Here is a 20,572-nt window from a genome sequence, read left to right on the forward strand (position 1 = left end):
ATAGTATACCGCCATCTTGGATTGTACAATCACAGTACAAAATCGGTCTAGTTATTTGCCCAAATCAGCAAATTTGGAAACAGATTTGCAATTTAATGGTTAGACTGTTTATTTATATAAAGAAAACTTGCTAATTTATTGTATTATTCAAAATATTTTAACAAATATCAACCTTTTTGGTTTTTAAAATCATTTTTTTCAAATGTCCCATTTAAGGGGAGATAACTCTTTTAGCACAAAATTTATACTGGGCTAATAGGGAATTTTTTTATTTTTACTTGTGGCAAGAAAACAAGTTCGGTGACACCATGTTTTCTTTTTATTTTCTTAAAACATTTTATAAAACCTATCTTCTCGCAATTTATTTCAAAATTCTATCTCATAGAATTTTTTTTATGCATTATTATGTGTTTTTTCATGAACAAACTAACCAAATTTAGGCAATTTTCAACGACTCATAGCTTGAAAAATAGCACGGTGACCCATACTTTTTATTATATTTTTGAAAAAAGCATAGGAAAATATTCATTTTGTCAAATTATAAGAAAATTCTGTCTCAAAAAACATTTACTTATGATCTACCTTAAATCAACAGGATATACAACTTATCTTATCTTGAGAAGTTGTCTAAAAACATAGTCTTCTTTTAATATAACGAATCGTTCATATAATACCAACAAACGTATATCAATTCAAATCCAGTATTTATAGTTAGATTCCGAAAATATCACCATTTTACTGTCTTTAGTTAACACATTTCAACCATAGCTCAATATCATTTATGAGCTGAGCCTCCTTATGGGGCGTTTGATTATGTGATTATGTGCGCAATTTTGTGAAACTGAGTCTGACCCTGAACACACTATATAGAGGGGGTTCACTTTAGCTGCCAGGGTCACACTAAACAACGGTTCTTCAACTATAGTCCAAATAACTATCATGTCTTGAAAAGCTATTTCATTTTTTCTGTGATCCCTATCTTCATGAACATTTAAAAAAAAACCTTTAGTTTCGAGACGCCATAATTATTTCTCTAGGTCATAAAAATAACATAAACCTTAAAATAGACCAAAAATACAAAAACATTGATGGACTTTGAAGGGAAGCAACGAGCTGACCAATCAGAATGAGGTATTCAAATGCACATGATACACGTATCAACTGAAATGTGTTATGTCTGTTATATATTATGGCAAATATATAACAAAGAAAAAATGTATGCATATTCGAGCAAAATGACTTGAAATTTTACTTGAAAAAATACATCCTTGATGAACTCATAAATTTGTACAAGGATTTTGATGTTTCAATTCGTCATATTTATATTGATCATAGCAAGGTCAAAGAATGTGTTGCTTCGGAAGACATCTTTGAAATGATCTTTGTCTTGAATAAGCAGTTGAAACGAACAATGGAAGTATTTTATCTTCCTTTAAAAAAAACTTGGTTTAAGATGTGTATTGATATCAAAGTTGATTCCTACACTTTTTTGAAAGGCTAGATCATTCTTGCATTTGACAAATGTCGAAATGAGATTATCATTATTGATAGATTCTACAAAACTAAAGTTAAATGCACACGTTTAACACTTCATGTACATTTAATAAAATAACGAACAGCTTCTTTTAAAAGTTCGTCAACTTTTGCAAAATTTGTAGAATAATTTCGTCGATAAGTAATTTTTGATCTTAACCACGAGGAAGACGAGTAAGCTACTTCGTCTTCGATACTTTTTAGGATCATTTGTAGTTTCAAAGTTCGGAAGGATTTTATGATCATTTTTGAAATTGTTAGGTACGTTAACGCTTGTTTTCAGGAAAATTTGGTGCATCACAATCTCTTCGCTCAAATTTAGGTCGAATACGACTGCTTTCAATGTGTTTTACTGTTATTAACTCACAAAATTTCGTCTGCTAGATTCCACCAACTTAAACGCATTCCGAAACCCAAAACTATGGATATGGAACAAAAAACGGGACAGCATCCGATAGATTTCCGGGAATACTAGAAACAACATAAATTCCGAAGACTTCTTTTAATTGCGATAGTCATACATAAACTGAATTTAAACTTTATTGTTTTTGAATCTTGTTCATGTTTTCAAGTGTGAAAAGGGAGCAAGATACCAAGAGGACAACCAAAACAACATGAAAACTAAGGAAAAGAGACGAACACACAAACACCATGCACCTTTAATATCGCTAATCCCGGCTGATCCGGTCGCTTGAACTTTTGACGCATACAACAATCACTTTTCCATTGTGGCGTTTTATGACGTCAAAACTTTACGGGAACCTGTGTGATATCCAATAATGGCGGACAAATAGCGATAAGGTGTATTCTTCGAAACTCTAAACAGTAAAGAGTGGACAACATGATTGAAATACACTTAAAACTGGGATGAACTGTGGTGTTCCGAAAGGATAACAGATCAAGTAAAAAATCATTGCGTTTGGTAATATCATAATCATAAAGAAAGGTGTGAAAAGTATGGCTGCGATATCCGTACTGACATATATTGATTTGTTTCAAATAATGGTTATCGAAGTTTGATGGCGATCGTCAAACTTTTGAGATACGACTTAATATTTTCAGGCGCGTAGCTACGTTTACGTCAAAACGCCCGGGCGTACACTTGAATTTGTTGGGAAAAAAAATAATATCAATAAATCAAAAAGATCTGGGTTAAAAGCTTGTAAATCTTTTTTCAATAGCTTGTAATTGCGAATAAAAGTAATGAAATTGACTTTCGATCAAAGGATACCTACCGTATTATATATTTGTATATTTTCTGTCAGTCAAAGTTTTAATCTACTTCTTACTTTCCTTTTGTTTAAAGAAATTCATTATCAGCTGAGATTCGATATGTGCTTTTAGTCGAGTTTAAAATTTTTACTATTAAACCGGCGTAAAATATTTTATCGTGTATTACCAATGTTATTTCAACTGATCGGGCGGAGCTTACGTTTTAATTTGCATAAGGCCAGTCTATTTGAAGATGTGTGTGATAAGGATGATTGCCGTTATAATTATTACTGATTTCTAATCACTTGTCAGTGACATAAAAGGAATTTACATAAGAATGACTGGACACTTCATTGATGAGTTTATCCTAAAGCACATATCTATAGATGAACTGGTTTATTATGAACAAACCGGTTAAACCCCGCCCGGGCAAGTGAAATAAATCGAGTAGAATTTTTAATACCAGTGAGCAAATAATGTCTTCTGAATAACTGCTTATTTTGCAAATTAATAAATGTATTTATACAGCAGATGTATTGACTTGCTTGTTTATTGTTGATTTCTCATTGTGACTGGTCGCAAGTATTGGTCGGTAGTTTTATTCTGGTCAATCTCTGATTGAATTTCTAATGTTAATGTATTTAAGCTTAACAAAACGTATTTGACACAGTTGAATTGATGTCGGTTTAATGTGAGATAATAAAACTTTAAAACAACTTTCAATTCATTAATTCAATATTTTAATATTCATATATGTATATACTACAAGCTGTCAGAACATGTTTTGTTAGAAATTTAAACTGACCAAAATGGCCGCTGAAAATGTAAGTAATTTCATCAATATTCGACCTAAAACTCCAAAACTTTATAAAAGACTTCCAAACAAAAGTTGAAAAAATGAGAACAAAGATTCACTATTGTCAAGCTACGTTTAAGGTGCAAAGCCGAATTATTCATTTGAAATATTCACACCACAAATACAATCATTTTCTCCGTTTCGTATTATTACGACCTTTAGTTTTCTTGATGCTTGTTGGTTATTTTCTATCGTTGTGACGTGTCCCTGTAAGCTGTTATGTAGTTTCTCTCGTGTATTTTTTTATAATTCATTTATTGAGATTAAAAGCTAAAATGGGATAGGGGCTGAGTCCAAAAAGATAGTTTTACGAACAAAAACAAACAAAAAACAAGGAAATATAGACATATGTCAGCCACCCAAATACAATAATAACTAAAACACAATTTGAGGTTAACATACAGACTTCAACAATTGATGTTTTTGTGTACAATATGTATATCTCTATTCTATATTAATCATTTTTCAGCTTAATATCCAAAATGTTCGTTTACTTCAGGATGAGACTAATATGCATACACCTTCTTCAAATAGCACAGTTTTTTTTTATATAAATAGTAATCATGATTGACTTAAAAGACTAAATTGTATCTGTTATTTCCCTCGTTATCGATATAGTTTCAACAAGAAGCTTTGCCTTTGTTGCAGAATAGCACGAAGCTAAATATCATCGCAATTCAAAAATAATTTACAATTTGAAAAATACTATTTTCTTCAATTTTGCCTATAGTCAAACTATTTATCATAGTTATAAATGTGAAAGTCAGTCCACCAAGTTATGTTAATTGTTATGTTTACACATGGTTGTAATAATTGTACCTTATATGTTCACTAAAACTATGTAACTAATACAGATTGGTGCAAGGAACATTAGACTGAGTATAGAATAATAACAGTAATATTGGGACTTTGACAAACATGCATGAACATTTGCAGGAAACTGGAAATGTAGTAAGAATTCGCTCTTGGATACGCATTTTAATCACACAAAAGTTACATTTTGATTTAATGAAAGTTAGAAAAATTGTTTAGACAGTAAGTGTTATTGTAGCAAATTCTTCACATAATATAACAACATTTCCTTTATTTAGCCATATGGTCAAGGACCTCCACCTCAATATAATGGTGGACCTGGCATTGCACCAACTCCATTCGTCTATGGTGGTCAACAGAATGGTCCAGGCATTGCACCACCTCCTTTCGGTCATGGTGGTCCGGGAACAGCTCCACCTCCCTTTGGTTATGGCGGTCAACAGAATGGTCCAGGGGCAGCTCCACATCCTCTAGGCTATGGACCAGAATTTGCATCACCGCCATCTGGGTATGGTGGATATCCTCAACCACAACAACAATATGGAGGTAAATGATCTTAATCTAATTCAGAATATTAACTCCAAGGTATGATAAGGCTAATTTTTGCTCCTTGATTTCGTAAATATATTAATTATTAGTCTGTCAGACATCAGTATTTTTATTTTTGTATTTTGTTTTCTATTTTTGAATTACGTCATCAAACTTCTTTAAGTGTAATACGGCATAAACCAGACAACAGCCGAAGGCCATCAATTGGTCTTCAACGCAGCGAGAAAACCACGCACCCGGAGGCGTTCCTCAGCTGGTTCCTAAATAAAATTGTGTTCTAGTTCAGTGAAAATAGACGTCACTCTAACTTAAAAACATATAAATGAACTAAAATTTAGAAAAAAAAATAACAAACAAGACTACCAAAGGCCAGAGGCTCCTGACTTGGGACAGGCGCAAAGATATCCTTATTGTTTGTAATTGATTGATGATGGTTGCTTATCATATAGTGGACCTTTTTGATATTTCGAAATGTACAACAGATACCACAGAGCATATACTAAACTGTTTATTTTTCAATAAAATCAAGCTAATTTTGAAAGGCAATTTTAGGGGCCAAATAATGGCTCTTATCATTTTGAGTATTATAATTTATATTACCTCCTACTTTAACTAGAGTAAGATGCTACTTCAACATCTAGCAAACATGATGCCTTTTAATAATAAAACGAATTCAACGCCTAAATTGAATTAATTCAGGTATAGTCATCGTCAGTCCTGTAAGCCTGCAAAGGGTTATCATTTTTACGTTGTTAATTTAGGTCACCAACAATCACAACAGAATACAGTTATCATAACAGGACAACCATCCACAGTTATTCATCAACATAAACGAGAAAGGTAACGTATCACCATAAACTACAACCATTTTAAATATGTGATTCGGTTGCGATGAGCGCCACCATTAAAAAAGATCAACTCTGTCATATCATATCAAATGTTATTACAGCAGGTAAAAATGTTATAAAATTGCATTTAATCTGGCCTTTTTACTGACCGCGGCTCGTCAACACTTATTAATTCATGCCGTAGAAGCTTAATATACAATGTTCTTATCTCCATTCTAATGAAACTGTCAGAAAACAACATTGAAACATGTATTCAAAATCTGTTATATATCGTCTGCACTTGCGCATACGTTCCATATATCATCAATTGCCAATTGATGTCATGAAAATTAGTGACATTATTCAATCAAAATGAACGTAACAAACGTTGTTGCTTTAGAATTATTATTAAAATTATTAAAATGTTGCCATTATTGATCAAAGTTTCATCACGTATGACAAGTTAGAGTATCTCAGTATAAACGTTACATAGAACGACATCATTGTTGGCTGCTGTATCAGCTGGTAAAAATATCGTTCCGAGAGTAAACAAATTCTAGCTTACTTTTTGAAAAAAATGTTGATTTAAAGAAATGTGTTTATTATTTATAAAAGTTAGTTTCGAAATATTTCATTCGATAAACAAAAAGGTCCTTGCAATTTGAATAAGAATCAGATAAGTACCAAGATAATTTTATACAAGAAAGGATAATAGGATTTCCAACCATTTGGACAGTTCATTAGACAACATCAATAGCAATAACAGCAATAAAGAAACAACATATATATATATATATATATATATATATATATATATATATATATATATATATATATATATATATATATATATATATATATGGTCCAATATATAGCCAAACTTAAAGCAGATAACTGTTATTAAGTTTAGAAAATCGAACAACATATGGCACAAATAGCCTGATACTAAACAGTTAAAAGTAACGAGGTTTAAGAGAAAAGAAGGGGTATAATGTAACAAATCATTGCAGAAAATTATCACTACATGCACATTAAAATCTAAAAGTTAAAAACACAGCGATTTTTTTGCTTTTCTGTAAAAATCCCTAACAACTGTATAATATATATATATCGCCAATTGGTTACAATTTTGAGATATTTACCACTAATATAGACAGTTATTGCGGAAAGATGATTCCGCAAGTAGGAAATGCATAAACAGTTTTATTTGGCATCCAGCTTTTTGCGGTAATATTGTTTATAAAGCTGACACGTTAATGAATTGGCCTTCAAATCTGTCTCCCTACATGATAGACTTGATTGTTATAGAGTTGTTGTCTCTGAATTGAAACATACCAAACATTGCCTTTTTTCATATTCATCACAAAGCCCTAATTGTAATGGTGTCATCGATATAAAGACAAAAAGAAACATGGCAGTATAGCACTTACGTTTCTAGTAAACCGTTTTGGAAGTCCCAACAAACTTTTCAGAAACTCTTTGCCTTATCTATATTAAACTTGATTAAAAACATGCGTGCAAGGTCTCATGCATCCTTAACTCTACCATCGACGATTTATACAACAAGCTACGGTCTTTTTAAACATTTGATTGTTTATTTTCATATGAATATAAATTGGATGTCATAGAAGTGGCAGTTGGAAATCATATTTTGACTTGCTTCTTTGCAGATCATGAATTAAATGTGGATATCACATGTTTTATTAGCCTTATACTTATCTTATAATCATTTTTTGCACAGATTTGCTGATAATATTTGCCTCAACCTGATTTTAGTGTTCTTCTTCCCATTTTGGATATTCGTCTGGATATGTATGGTAAGTGTTTAAAAAGCATTTATTAACAAAAACCACCACATTTTGGTAATAAATCCAACAATGAGCCGATAATCGTACATTATGACACTAAACCCCTAACAAGAGGGATTGTGCCTGATATTCATATGATGAAGACATAATCTTTCAAACAGTTTAATTGAAGTTTGGAGCTGGCATGTCAGTTAACTGCTAGTAGTCTGTTGTTATTCATGTATTATTGTCATTTTGTTTAGTTTCTTTGGTTACATCTTCTGACATCAGACTCGGACTTCTCTTGAACTGAATTTTAATGTGCGTATTGTTATGCGTTTACTTTTCTACATTGGCTAGATGTATAGGGGAGGGTTGAGATCTCATAAACATGTTTAACCCCGCCGCACTTTTGCGCCTGTCCCAAGTCAGGTGCCTCTGGCCTTTGTTAGTCTTGTATTATTTTGAATTTTAGTTTCTTGTGTATAACTTGGAGTTTAGTACGATGTTCATTATCACTGAAATAGTATTTATATTTGCTTAGGGGCCAGCTGAAGGACGTCTCCGGGTGGGGGAATTTCTCGCTGCATTGAAGACCTATAGGTGACCTTCTGCTGTTATCTGTTCTGTGGTCGGGTTGTTGTCTCTTTGACACATTCCCCATTTCCATTCTCATTTTTATTTTTATTGTATCACGGAGCATAAGGCCTGGCCGTCTTTAACAGGATGGTCCATTGTTTCGTTTATATAAAATGTTTTTATAAAGATGTATTTTTAAAAACCATTAAGTCGTCATTTGACTTCTAAACTATTGGTCATAATCTTAATTGACTGAATCTCTTTTATCTAGAATTATCATACAATTTTGTTCATGAAAACCCAATCCAAAATTCCATTTTACGATAAAAAAAAAATAACAACATATAATTTGAGGTCTCATCAATAGTGTGGTGCAATTGAAATATACACATAAATATATTTTTGTTTATTTTAGTGCATGTTTGAGACATAAACAGCAACAGGATATAATTATGTAAGATTCAGAATGGCGGAATTGCTTCATGTGTCTAACTGAAAAATGAAACAGCATTGATGCTTCATATTCTTGATATAACGATGCAATCTGTAACTGACTTTACTCGTGCTACTAAAACATTTCTAAATCCGACATTTCATCTTCATGCCTAATATATCATGTGCTGTGTAACAACTCTAGATTATATTGGCAAGCTACCTTAAGCTAAATTATTAGTTCAGTCTAAGTGACCAAGTGGTGGTTTAGAGCGATAGACAGGCGGTGTTGTCTCGATATCCACGTTAGGTTGCATGAGTTCGGATCTCGGCGAGGAATGAAACAAAATTTGCTTCCACAAATTTGCAGATTTAACAATGTTGTACAATGTTGTGCTGATATTTAGATTAGTTATGTATATAATTTTGAATGTGAAGCTATTAGAACATTTTTACAAGGACTATAAAATGTTTTTGAATTAACTGTTTTCAAAATAAGTAAAATAATGTGTCATTAGGGTAATACTAACAAGACGACTTGATCTTCATAATTTATACTAATTATATACCTGTTATTACTCGTCCTGTCATTCATAATATACGTTCCTAGTGGAAGAAACATTATGTTATACTATTTCCAGTGGAACAAACATTACAGTATTTGTTTCTTGAGGAATAAAGGCTATCTGTAGAATATTTGTTCCAACAGGAACATATACTATGACATTGTTAATGCCAAAGTTTCAAGGAAAACTTCTATTTCTTTATGATATATTTAAAAGAAGAAAGTGTATGTGTAATTTAGAGGAATCATTATCAATTATGTCAAAATTATACAAATTTAAAGAAACATTCTTGTTAAATTAAAATTTGAATTTAGAAAAAAGTTGTTTTAACCTTCTAGATTTGGTTAGTTGAAATGTAGCTGTCAATATAGAATATAATTATGTATATTATAGTTATCAAAGGTACCAGGATTATAATTTAGTACGCCAGATGCGCGTGTCGTCTACATAAGACTCATCAGTGACGCTCATATCAAAATATTTATAAAGCTAAACAAATACAAAGTTGAAGAGCAATGAGGATCCAAAATTCCAAATGTTGTGCCAAATAACGCTAAGGTAATCTATGCCTGGGAAAAGAAAATCCTTAGTTTTTCGAAATATTCAAAAGTTTTATAAACAGGAAATTTATAAAAATGACTACATTAATGATATTCATGTCAACACGGAAGTGTTGACTACTGGGCTGGTGATACCCTCGGGGACGAAACATCCACAATCAATGGCATCGACCCAGTGGTGTAAAATAGTTATCAAAGGTACCAGGATTATAATTTAGTACGCCAGATGCGCGTGTCGTCTACATAAGACTCATCAGTGACGCTCATATCAAAATATTTATACAGGCAAACAAATACAAAGTTGAAGATCAATGAGGATTCAAAATTTCCAAATGTTGTGCCAAATAACGCTTAACTAATCTATGCCTGGGATAAGAAAATCCTTAGTTTTTCGAAAAATTCAAAAGTTTTATAAACAGGAAATTTATAAAAATGACCACATTAATGATATTCATGTCAACACCGAAGTGTTGACTACTGGGCTGGTGATACCCTCGGGGACGAAACGTCCACAATCAATGGCATCGACCCAGTGGTGTAAAATAGTTATCAAAGGTACCAGGATTATAATTTAGTACGCCAGATGCGCGTGTCGTCTACATACGACTCATCAGTGACACTCATATCAAAATATTTATACAGGCAAACAAATACAAAGTTGAAGAGCAATGAGGATCCAAAATTCCCAAAAATTATGCCAAATAACGCTAAACTAATCTATGCCTGGGATAAAAAAAAATCCTTAGTTTTTCGAAAAATTCAAAAGTTTTATAAACAGAAAATTAATAAAAAAAAATGACCACATTAATGATATTCATGTCAACACCGAAGTGTTGACTACTGGGCTGGTGATACCCTCGGGGACGAAACGTCCACCATCAATGGCATCGAACCAATGCTGTAAAATAGTTATCAAAGGTACCAGGATTATAATTTAGTACGCCAGATGCGCGTGTCGTCTACATAAGACTCATCAGTGACGCTCATATCAAAATATTTATACAGCCAAACAATACAAAGTTGAAGAGCAATGAGGATCCAAAATTCCAAATGTTGTGCCAAATAACGCTAAGGTAATCTATGCCTGGAAAAAGAAAATCCTTAGTTTTTCGAAATATTCAAAAGTTTTATAATCAGGAAATTTATAAAAATGACCACATTAATGATATTCATGTCAACACGGAAGTGTTGACTACTGGGCTGGTGATACCCTCGGGGACGAAACATCCACAATCAATGGCATCGACCCAGTGGTGTAAAATAGTTATAAAAGGTACCAGGATTATAATTTAGTACGCCAGATGTGCGTGTCGTCTACATAAGACTCATCAGTGACGCTCATATCAAAATATTTATACAGCCAAACCATTCAAAGTTGAAGAGCAATGAGGATCCAAAATTCCAAATGTTGTGCCAAATAACGCTAAGGTAATCTATGCCTGGGATAAGAAAATCCTTAGTTTTTCGAAAAATTCAAAAGTTTATAAACAGGACATTTATAAAAATGACCACATTAATGATATTCATGTCAACACCGAAGTGTTGACTACTGGGCTGGTGATTCCCTCGGGGACGAAACGCCCACCATCAATGGCATACACCCAGTGGTGTAAAATAGTTATCAAAGGTACCAGGATTATAATTTAGTACGCCAGACGCATTTATACTTCAGAAATACAGTCAGTTACAAATTTGTGAAATATGTCTATCAGTATGTAGTATATATGCGAGAAGCGGCTAATGACGTGCATTTTTTTTTCATTTCAAATTGTGATTTCTCAAAACCCCTTCGATTAAATAAGAACTAATTGCATATCAGTTTGGCAAAACGTTTAGGAATTTCGTACTCAGTGCTCTTCAACTTCGTACTTTATTTGGCCTTTTTAACTTTTTTTTGGATTCGAGCGTCACTGATGAATCTTTTGTAGACGAAACGCGCGTCTGGCGTATATACAAAATTAGGTATCTATGATGAGTTTATCATGAAGTCAGCGTAATGCAATATACACTGTTGTTACAAGCTGCGGATACAACAAATTTTATGTAATCCTAAAAATTGAATTGTGTGTAGAAATATTACGACTAACCTTAATATTGAAAGAAGGGATGTCCATTCAGATGTTTATGATGTTTAATTACACAGCCATGATAATATAATTATCCAATAATAGTAGTATACTGAAATAATGACTGGAGTTCAGAAAGTTCATCACTCTTTCTGCACCTAATGTAACCAAATTAACCCTCTTTTGACAGTTAATTTCCATATGAAAGGGAGGAATAAATTCAGTTTGAGATTATGACAAAAAGGAACAAATACTTTGAAATAGAAAGTTTACAACTTGAAAGCTGAAATTTGCTTTTTTGTCTTAAAACTTAATTCTCTTCTGACCCTATGGTCAATTCCTAGCTTTACATGTGGTATACCTTGTAATAAGTTTGTTATCATATGTGGGTTCATAACATATGCACCAAACATTATTCTGTGAAATGGCATCATCTATATTATAGAGGGTAATGTGAAGCTTATGAACTATTCATATGTATATAGTATTCATAATCATAATCCTTTGGATAGCATAAGTGAAATATGCTATCAAATAAATATAATATGTTTTCCAATAAATATCTAATTGTAATTTACTATTAAGATTTTTCTGTTTTATTTAATTTTTATCGTAAACTTAAAAATACAAGAAATGCAAATGGCTTAATTGACTACGAGTGTTTATATTGCATAGTAGACCTCTTAATGAGTACCTATTGTATATACTGGTCACAGAAGACAAATATGCACACATTTAGCAACATCAGTATTTTTCACTATCCAATTCTACTTCTGGCTATGCATTTGCATGTACATGCGTACACAAGAAATGAATATAGTTGTAGTTGTTTGGTCTCATGAAAACGAATTATGATTGTGGTGAAAATAATTCTCATCATATAAATACTCCGGACAATAGATTCAAAATTGGCTTTCATCGTCACCTGGAATAATCCTAGTCCCAAGAGTAGATTATGGCGTGTCTCAAAAGAATAAATCCAAGTCCGGATCGACGTGTTTCATAAAAACTATTGCAATGGATTTAATCGAAATTTAATAATTCTTAGTCATACTCCTCTAAATCCACCATATTCATGACAGTACTTGGTGTTACCACTTTTGGTCTATGACCTGTATTTGCAGTTTTGTTATTTGAAATAACAGTTATGTGCTTACTATTGTCAGAAACACTTTTTCTCTCGCCTGTAGAAACATTTCCATTCTTCAGTTGTTTTTCCTCTACATTATTGTTTGTTTGAGTTTTGTGAATTATTTGTCCGTTTGTCTTACTAGTTTCATTAGCTTTGATGAGTTGGTTTTCCTGTACATTATTGTTAGTTTCAGTTTTGTGAATTATTTGTCCGTTTGATGCCTTCTTGCTAGTTTTATCAGCTTTGTTTGGTTGGTTTTCAAACCAATCGTCATCATATTCGTCAATATGTAATGTATCTTGTGTCATAACACTTTTGCCAGGCTGTTTGGATACGTCTCTGGAATTGCTACTGCCCATTTCGAAATAAAAATTCTACAAATACAATAACGTAGTAGTTAAACAGGAATAAAATAGAATGGAATATTTTATTTTTATTAACCAAATTACAGCCCTTGGAGGGTATATAGCATAAACATTATAAACAATACAATGCAATCATATCCAGTTAACCATGTTTTTCCTAATGCTAAAACTATTGTTCATTATCGACATTGGTAGTCTCCAAATGTGATTACACATCAGACGCACGTTTTGTGTAAATGTTGTTATATGGTTAGCTATGATTATAACCCGAATAATTCAGTCGTTATATTCCGCTGATCTACGAAGGCTACATTAACCTCGTGTGGGAGAAAATCGGACACGGAAAGGGCTTGAATTATTCGAGTTACTATGATTATTGTGTTTTTAATTTTTGTAAACTCGTCAAAGATATAATTGAGATAAATATTGCATGACAAGAAACACACAAAAATACCATTAGATCAAATTTCATAAACTGTCGAGTTTTATTGACGTAGTTATTACGCCTATATTCTAATTAAGTAAGCCGTAAAATTTAAAATAGCTGCAAATAATATCAACTTATATTTAAAATTTAAGCTCATTTAAAAATACAACTGTTGATAGCAGGAGTATATATGTAAACACATTATAATAAAACTTTTTTTTCTTTATATCGACACATATAAGTCGATTATCTGGTTACAGAAACATAGCTTTTCACTTAACGTGAAAACCGGAGTAAATTCAAATAAGCATTTACCACATGGGCATGTTATAATTCATTACAAAACATTGCTAAATATTATACGTGAAAAAACTAACCCAATAAAGCAACAATCCTTTGCAATATCCAGACCGATCGTTAATCTCATTTTTTTTTAAATATTAAAATTAAAAGTAGTAAAAACCAACACAGGCACTTGATAGAAATGAGCAAAGGACACTCTGTAGATCTATTTTAGCTAAAATTGCAAAAAAGACCATGAACAGTCTGACTTTTTTTCCGTTTTCTAATTTTCAGATTGTAAAGTTAACATACTGTTTAGAAAGAATAGCAATATTAAATATATATCAATACATGTAAAATAAAAAATGTTAACAAAAATAATTTACATAAAAAAGCCACAGTACGTATGATTTGATATACTGTATGATCAATGTCAACATAGACATGTCTTAGGATAAACATACACTCGGTCAGTCACGTTATTGATTTAAAATTATGACCCATTCAAAACAAATCTTCAAAATGAATTAAATGTTATCATCATATTTGTTGGGGCTTTTCGTATCTCATTGTGATCAGACTTTTTGTACGCTTTAAATATACGGTCTTCTTTTTGACCCTTGAATATTTTAAAAGACTGATACAGTATATTACACCTAATGAAAAGTAACACTGAAAAGATTGAGAAGATAGACTTCTTTGAACTTTTGTTCTACTAAGTTAATGACATTGAACATTATTGAAGCCATTGAATGTAAAGTCTTTATTAATTGTCTGCGTTATATACGTATTGTGTATATGTACATACAAATTTCATGAACCATGGACCAACACATGAAATACCAAGCTGATGTTTGTGAGTTTCAACCCATTTGAGAAGTAGAAATTAAACAAAAACGATGACCTTGTTACTTTGAGAGTTGAGTTTCCGTAAATACAAAGTATTCTAGAGGTTGCACTGTACACTTGTATTCCAGTGAAAAAGACAAGATTCAAAGTCCAAGTTTATCTCCAATAATTCATACAACGCTCTCCCATAATTTTAATAATTTCGTAAAAAAATAAATACATGTATTTCAGAAACATCCTTGCATTTTTTAGTCATGTATACCATTACATAGAATACGGAAACAACTATACGAATGTTGAAGACAGTACTATTTGAAATTAATTACCAATCGAAACGAAAATTGAACTTAACTGCTAAAATTGAAAACAATGCTTATAAAATATTAATGACCTACCGGTAATGATAGGACGATCATTCCGACATAACTATATCAAGATGTGATTAAAAGGCATAATCATGTCTTTTTATTTGTTGTAGAAACGGTCTATGGTCACATCGTGTGTTTTTTAAACGTTCTATATAAGCACAGTCTACCCTCAACGTGAGGTTTTTATATTGAATGTTCTATATAAAAAAACAGTCTAGTTCATTATATTATATCCAGCTTGAGGTTTTATTAAGGACGTCTGTTTCGTTTGATTCATTGTTTCGTAACTTGAAGAGTAATCTGAATTTGTTCAAACATATAAAAGTAAATAAACAAAGTCTCACTTGAGCAGTAGAACACTACATATAAACAATGCCTAGATAATCGACTGAAATAAGACATGTTATGCTCGACCTTTTAACAAAATAGTTTGTCGTATTTCAAGGATAAGAGGATTAACTATTGTATAACGAATGTACTATGTTAATTTTGGTTGAACATGTAGGTATGTTCCGATTTATTGACTTTCATTGCTTCTTTGATTTATCTTCACCAGTCACGGAGATTGTCACGTGATGATTCAGCACCTCACGCGAAATGCTGTTTGAAATTGGTTGGTTTCACAATAAAGTTCTGACACAAGATTCGAAATGAGTGCTTTAAAGCAGCAAGTGATGACCCTTACGTCTTTAAAATAAATATTTAAGAGAAATATTTAAGCGCATCAGTATTTTACCTAGAGTTGTTAAATAATATTTTAATTTTATGGACTAATTTCAAATCAACACTAGTCTTCCCCTTTTTTGAAGGCAATCTTATACAATCCGTATCAGTATCTCACCCATTTAATGAACTTTTCAAATCGTACAGCCATTTATAGGGTTTTTATTGAATTTGTCTTTAAGTTAACCATGATATTGCATTTTTGTGTCCGGAATAAAACAATGTCCAAAACTTTTATGAAGCAGTATGAAAAAACAGCTCGACTGAACAACACACCCTGATATCTTTGCCAAGACTTTACAGTTGTTGACTGCTAAGCAGCCAACATTTAAAATAACAATGATAATGCAAAGATGTTTTTCTCTTGCAAATCTATATAAGCTTTTTTTGTGAGAAATATAGTAATTAATATTAAGTAATGATGAATTATATTCTTCCGTAATTTTCATTATTTATTAAAAAATTACGAAAGTATAACTAATGAAATACAAAAGATTTCAATCATAAAGGTAATATGAATAGTCAAGATTACTAAAATTTCATGTTAATAAAAATTATGAAAAATAAATAACAAAAATATTGTCTTACCAAAAGTGAAGCTACGTTGGTTTTTTTTTTAAGTCCAGACACTTGATGGATATCAATATAATTATCTCTTTGCACCGAAAGCAGTTGTTCCTTTCTTACAAATGAAAGAAGTTCGTTAAACATCCAAATTTATAGGTTAAAGTCTACAACCTTACACGACGACCGTTAAGTACGAATATTGTCAGTTAAATTAAAGTTTACTTTTTTATATCATGTTCGCATAACATTTAAATTGGGTACGTTCGATGGTATCAGTGCCTTTGTATTTGGTGTAGTCAGGTATGTGTTAATCCTAGGTCGAATCTTATGGACTACAATCAGGAAACGTATCACCAACGAATAAATATTTAATGTTTATTCTTAACATTTAATTAAAAATATAATAAAAAGTAGTAATTACTGATATTCAATTTTACAGATCATCGAAAATCATCAATTATTTTCATGTAGAGTGGATTTTTTCTTTTACTTTACTGATATATACACTCTGTTTCCTTTTTACCCTTTTTTTATTGTATCAACATATTGTTGAATATTTGTAAAAAAAGAGGCAAAAAATACCAGAGTCATTCAAACTCAAGTGTCGAATATGAACTGACAACGCCAGGAATAAAAAAGAAAAAAATCATCAGAAAAACAAAAGTAAACAAAACACAACATAGTAAACTACAGTAAAAACTTAGCAACACGAACCCTTTTGATCGTTTCACTTTTTTGACACGACATTGTCAGTTTGTTCTCGACTAAGGAGTATAAATATCCATTTGGTATCTTTTGCCTCTCTGCAAGAATCCATAAAAGAAAGTATTGTCTATCATTTTGTATATGTATGTGCTTTGTTTCATTCATATCGTTTACTGCATTTTCTTAACTTTGAATATGCTTTTGTGTACTCTTTGTTTATCTAGGTCACCGTTAGATATTAAATATGTGAAAATGAGATCTCTTCTGAATACTGGTCTGACTTCGTCAATTGTTCTTTGCTCTGACATCGTCAATACTGACGTCATATCTTTTCTGACGAAAGTTCTCTCATGAATCCTAGTCTGACTTCGTAATATGTTCTATTCTCTGAACTCGACATAGAAATGGGAAAATTTAGATCTTAACACAGTGAATAATAACCTATCATTGTTGTGACTGTATGTCTTTCATAGTCAGTTTGCAGCCTCATCAACGTATAACCTATCTCATTTTATTCACATAATCTTGGACGTTTGAGATATTTTAAAAGTATTAAGAATAGAATGGAATATTCAAAATTGTTTGTCTGTGGCGTATCTTCCATCTACCGGTTTGTACGACGAACCTCTTCTTTATGGGTTAAGTACCATCCATTGAAAGCTAATCGTATTGACATTTTGATTAAATTTAAACGTTATAAATCTTTATGCTATCAACATATACATCAAGGTAACTGTCCACGAATATATTTAAGTATGATATACCACTTTAGTTTAAACATTAAGTTAATGTGAACATTACATTCATGTTATATAATTGGCTGCATGGAACTTGAAATAAAGGTTATGCAAGAGCGAGAGGTTTAGCGCACTGTAAAACCAGGTTTAATCGACCCTTTCTGAATTTTCTTTTGAAGAAAATCTCTAACCAAAAGGAACTTATAGTTATCAAAGGTACCAGGATTATAATTTAATACGCCATACGCGCGTTTCGACTACACAAGACTCACCAGTGACGCTCAGATCATAATAGTTATAAAGCCAAACAAGTACAAAGTTCCAAAAAAAAATGCGCCAAATATGGCTAAGGTGATCTATTCCTGGGATAAGAATATCCTTAGTTTTTCGAAAAATTCAAAAGTTTTGTAAGAGGAAATTTATAAAAATGACCATTAAATTGATATTCATGTCAACACCGAATTGCTGATAACTTCATTAAGAACAATCAATAGCTTTGCTTTTCACAGAATTTGGTTTTACTTGAGAATTACTTCTTTTAATAGTTTTTTTTATATTAATGCTTAAATTTGCAAAAATATGTCCAAATTGCTGTTTTATCTATCTTCCAACTTTACTGATGTATAATTCATCTGAACCTAGAAACTAGACGTTATATTTGTTACATCTCAAAGTGCACACATGGAGATACGCTATTAATGAATTAAATTAAAGATTGACTGACTTTATTAAGGGCCCTGGTGAAAATAAAGTTAGGGGAATATAGTCCTGCTTTAAAAAATATATAAATAAATATTTGATTTAAAATATTGAAGGCGTATAGTTGAATCACCTCAGAATTTGGCGTTAGAAAGAAGTTTGAGACCACTAAACTATTTATGATGAATTTACCAATGATTAAAACCAAGGGTACACTTAAGGGGCCTATAAATTGCAACAGCAAAAATCACATACCGTACAGACAGTTTAATTTTCTTGTATTGGAAAAATACATTGTTATCACTATCAGCGTTTTAAAATTCATGTATTATTTCAATGTAATTTTTAAATATGTTAACATAGAGATTTGGTAGGAAAATCGTCCTGGCTGTACACTTTGAAACGAGAAATAGGACATTAAGGATTATACGGAAAAAAAGAAAGAACATCATTAACTTGAACAACTCATGTAAAGCCAATATTTTCTTTTAATAGAATTATGTTACGGTTCAAATAATGTGTATATTAGTTTTAAAAAGAATTTGAAATTACAACTCTCCATGCGCGATAGGCGAAATTAATTTTATTTCCAGAAACCTAAACATTCGATTATATTATAGTAATTAATATAGTATATTTAATAAAAGGTGGTAAGTATACATAAAAAGATCAAGAACTTATATTACGAAAGTTTTAACGATAAAATAAAAACGTAACTCTTCGAATGAGAATGAGTGTACGGGGCGCCGAATGGAACTCTTGTGGTTTTGTACTCAAAATTCAATTTTGTACGGACAAAAGTGACTTTTGTTCAACAAAAATAAGTTCAGTTTAACAAAATTTGTATCATACTACAAATTTTAAATTTTGTCATACAAAATTATCTATCAGCGGACAAAAGTCACTTTTGTCATGACAAAATTCATTTTTGTTACACAGACTTGAATTTTGTTACCTAATTTGAAAACTGGGCGACAAAAGTCAATTTTGTATTCAAATTAGTTTGGTTTCTGTGAACTAATTTGCATACAAAATCGACTTTTGTTACACAAAATTGACAAAAATGAATTTTGTCTCAACAAAATTGACAAAATTGACTTTTGTCTCAACAAAATTGACAAAATTGAATTTTGTCTCAACAAAATTGACAAAATTGACTTTTGTCTCAACAAAATTGACAAAATTGACTTTTGTCTCAACAAAATCGACAAAATTGACTTTTGTGAGACAAAATTGACTTTTGTCTCAACAAAATTGACAAAATTGACTTTTGTCTCAACAAAATTGACAAAATTGATTTTTGTCTCACGAAAGTCAATTTTGTCTCACGAAAGTCAATTTTGTCTCATAAAAGTCAATTTTGTTGGTACAAAATTGAATTTTGTCGTCACAAAATTGACTTTTGTCTCAACAAAATTGACAAAATTGACTTTTGTCTCAACAAAATTAACAAAATTGACTTTTGTCTCAACAAAATTAACAAAATTGACTTTTGTCTCAACAAAATTGACAGAATTGACTTTTGTCTCAACAAAATTGACAAAATTGACTTTTGTCTCAACAAAATTGACAAAATTGAATTTTGTCTCACAAAAGTCAATTTTGTCTCACAAAAGTTAATTTTGTCTCACAAAAGTCAATTTTGTCTCACAAAATTGAATCTTACCTCACACAATTGACTTTTGTGATTTAATTTCCATATCAGGTAACAAAAGTCAATTTTGTATGCAAATATCTTATATTTGCATACCTTTTAGACAAAATTGACTTTTGTCTACAAAAATGAATTTTGTCATGACAAAAATGAATTTTGTCTACACAAATGAATTTTGTCATCACAAAATTGAATTTCTCACAAAACAAGTCTGTAGCACATAGTTTTGTAAGACAAAAATGATTTTGTTATGACAGAATTGAATTTTGTACAAAACCACAAGA

At 31.3% G+C, this 20,572-nt stretch overlaps 1 protein-coding gene and 1 long non-coding RNA gene across 3 annotated transcripts; one reads left to right on the forward strand and one right to left on the reverse strand.

Moving 5' to 3' along the window:
* The first annotated feature begins 3,467 nt into the window (after window positions 1-3,467).
* On the forward strand, window positions 3,468-9,474 carry LOC143067318 (uncharacterized). The gene is made up of 5 exons (XM_076240479.1): window positions 3,468-3,569; window positions 4,693-4,960; window positions 5,725-5,803; window positions 7,532-7,607; window positions 8,572-9,474. The coding sequence occupies exons 1-5, from the start codon at window positions 3,555-3,557 to the stop codon at window positions 8,587-8,589; spliced, it is 456 nt and encodes a 151-aa protein (XP_076096594.1). The 5' UTR covers window positions 3,468-3,554; the 3' UTR covers window positions 8,590-9,474.
* A 2,886-nt stretch (window positions 9,475-12,360) lies between these two features.
* On the reverse strand, window positions 12,361-16,873 carry LOC143067319 (uncharacterized). 2 transcript variants are annotated; one of them, XR_012975915.1, is made up of 2 exons: window positions 16,515-16,873; window positions 12,361-13,286 (listed from the first exon to the last, which is right to left on the reverse strand). It is a non-coding gene; the product is annotated as an uncharacterized LOC143067319 (long non-coding RNA). The 2 variants fall into 2 exon arrangements; XR_012975916.1 differs by lacking the exon at window positions 16,515-16,873 and adding an exon at window positions 15,231-16,056.
* Window positions 16,874-20,572: the final 3,699 nt, after the last annotated feature.

This window comes from Mytilus galloprovincialis, chromosome 3, assembly GCF_965363235.1.
Source record: "Mytilus galloprovincialis chromosome 3, xbMytGall1.hap1.1, whole genome shotgun sequence".
Classification (NCBI taxonomy): Eukaryota; Metazoa; Mollusca; class Bivalvia; order Mytilida; family Mytilidae; genus Mytilus; species Mytilus galloprovincialis.

What these genes read in the sequence shown, in the direction of transcription:
- LOC143067318 (XM_076240479.1), top strand. An exon ending in ACCACAACAACAATATGGAG is followed by an intron (nt 4,961 to 5,724) that starts GTAAATGATCTT and finishes TTGTTAATTTAG; the next exon opens with GTCACCAACAATCACAACAG. An exon ending in CATCAACATAAACGAGAAAG is followed by an intron (nt 5,804 to 7,531) that starts GTAACGTATCAC and finishes TTTTTTGCACAG; the next exon opens with ATTTGCTGATAATATTTGCC.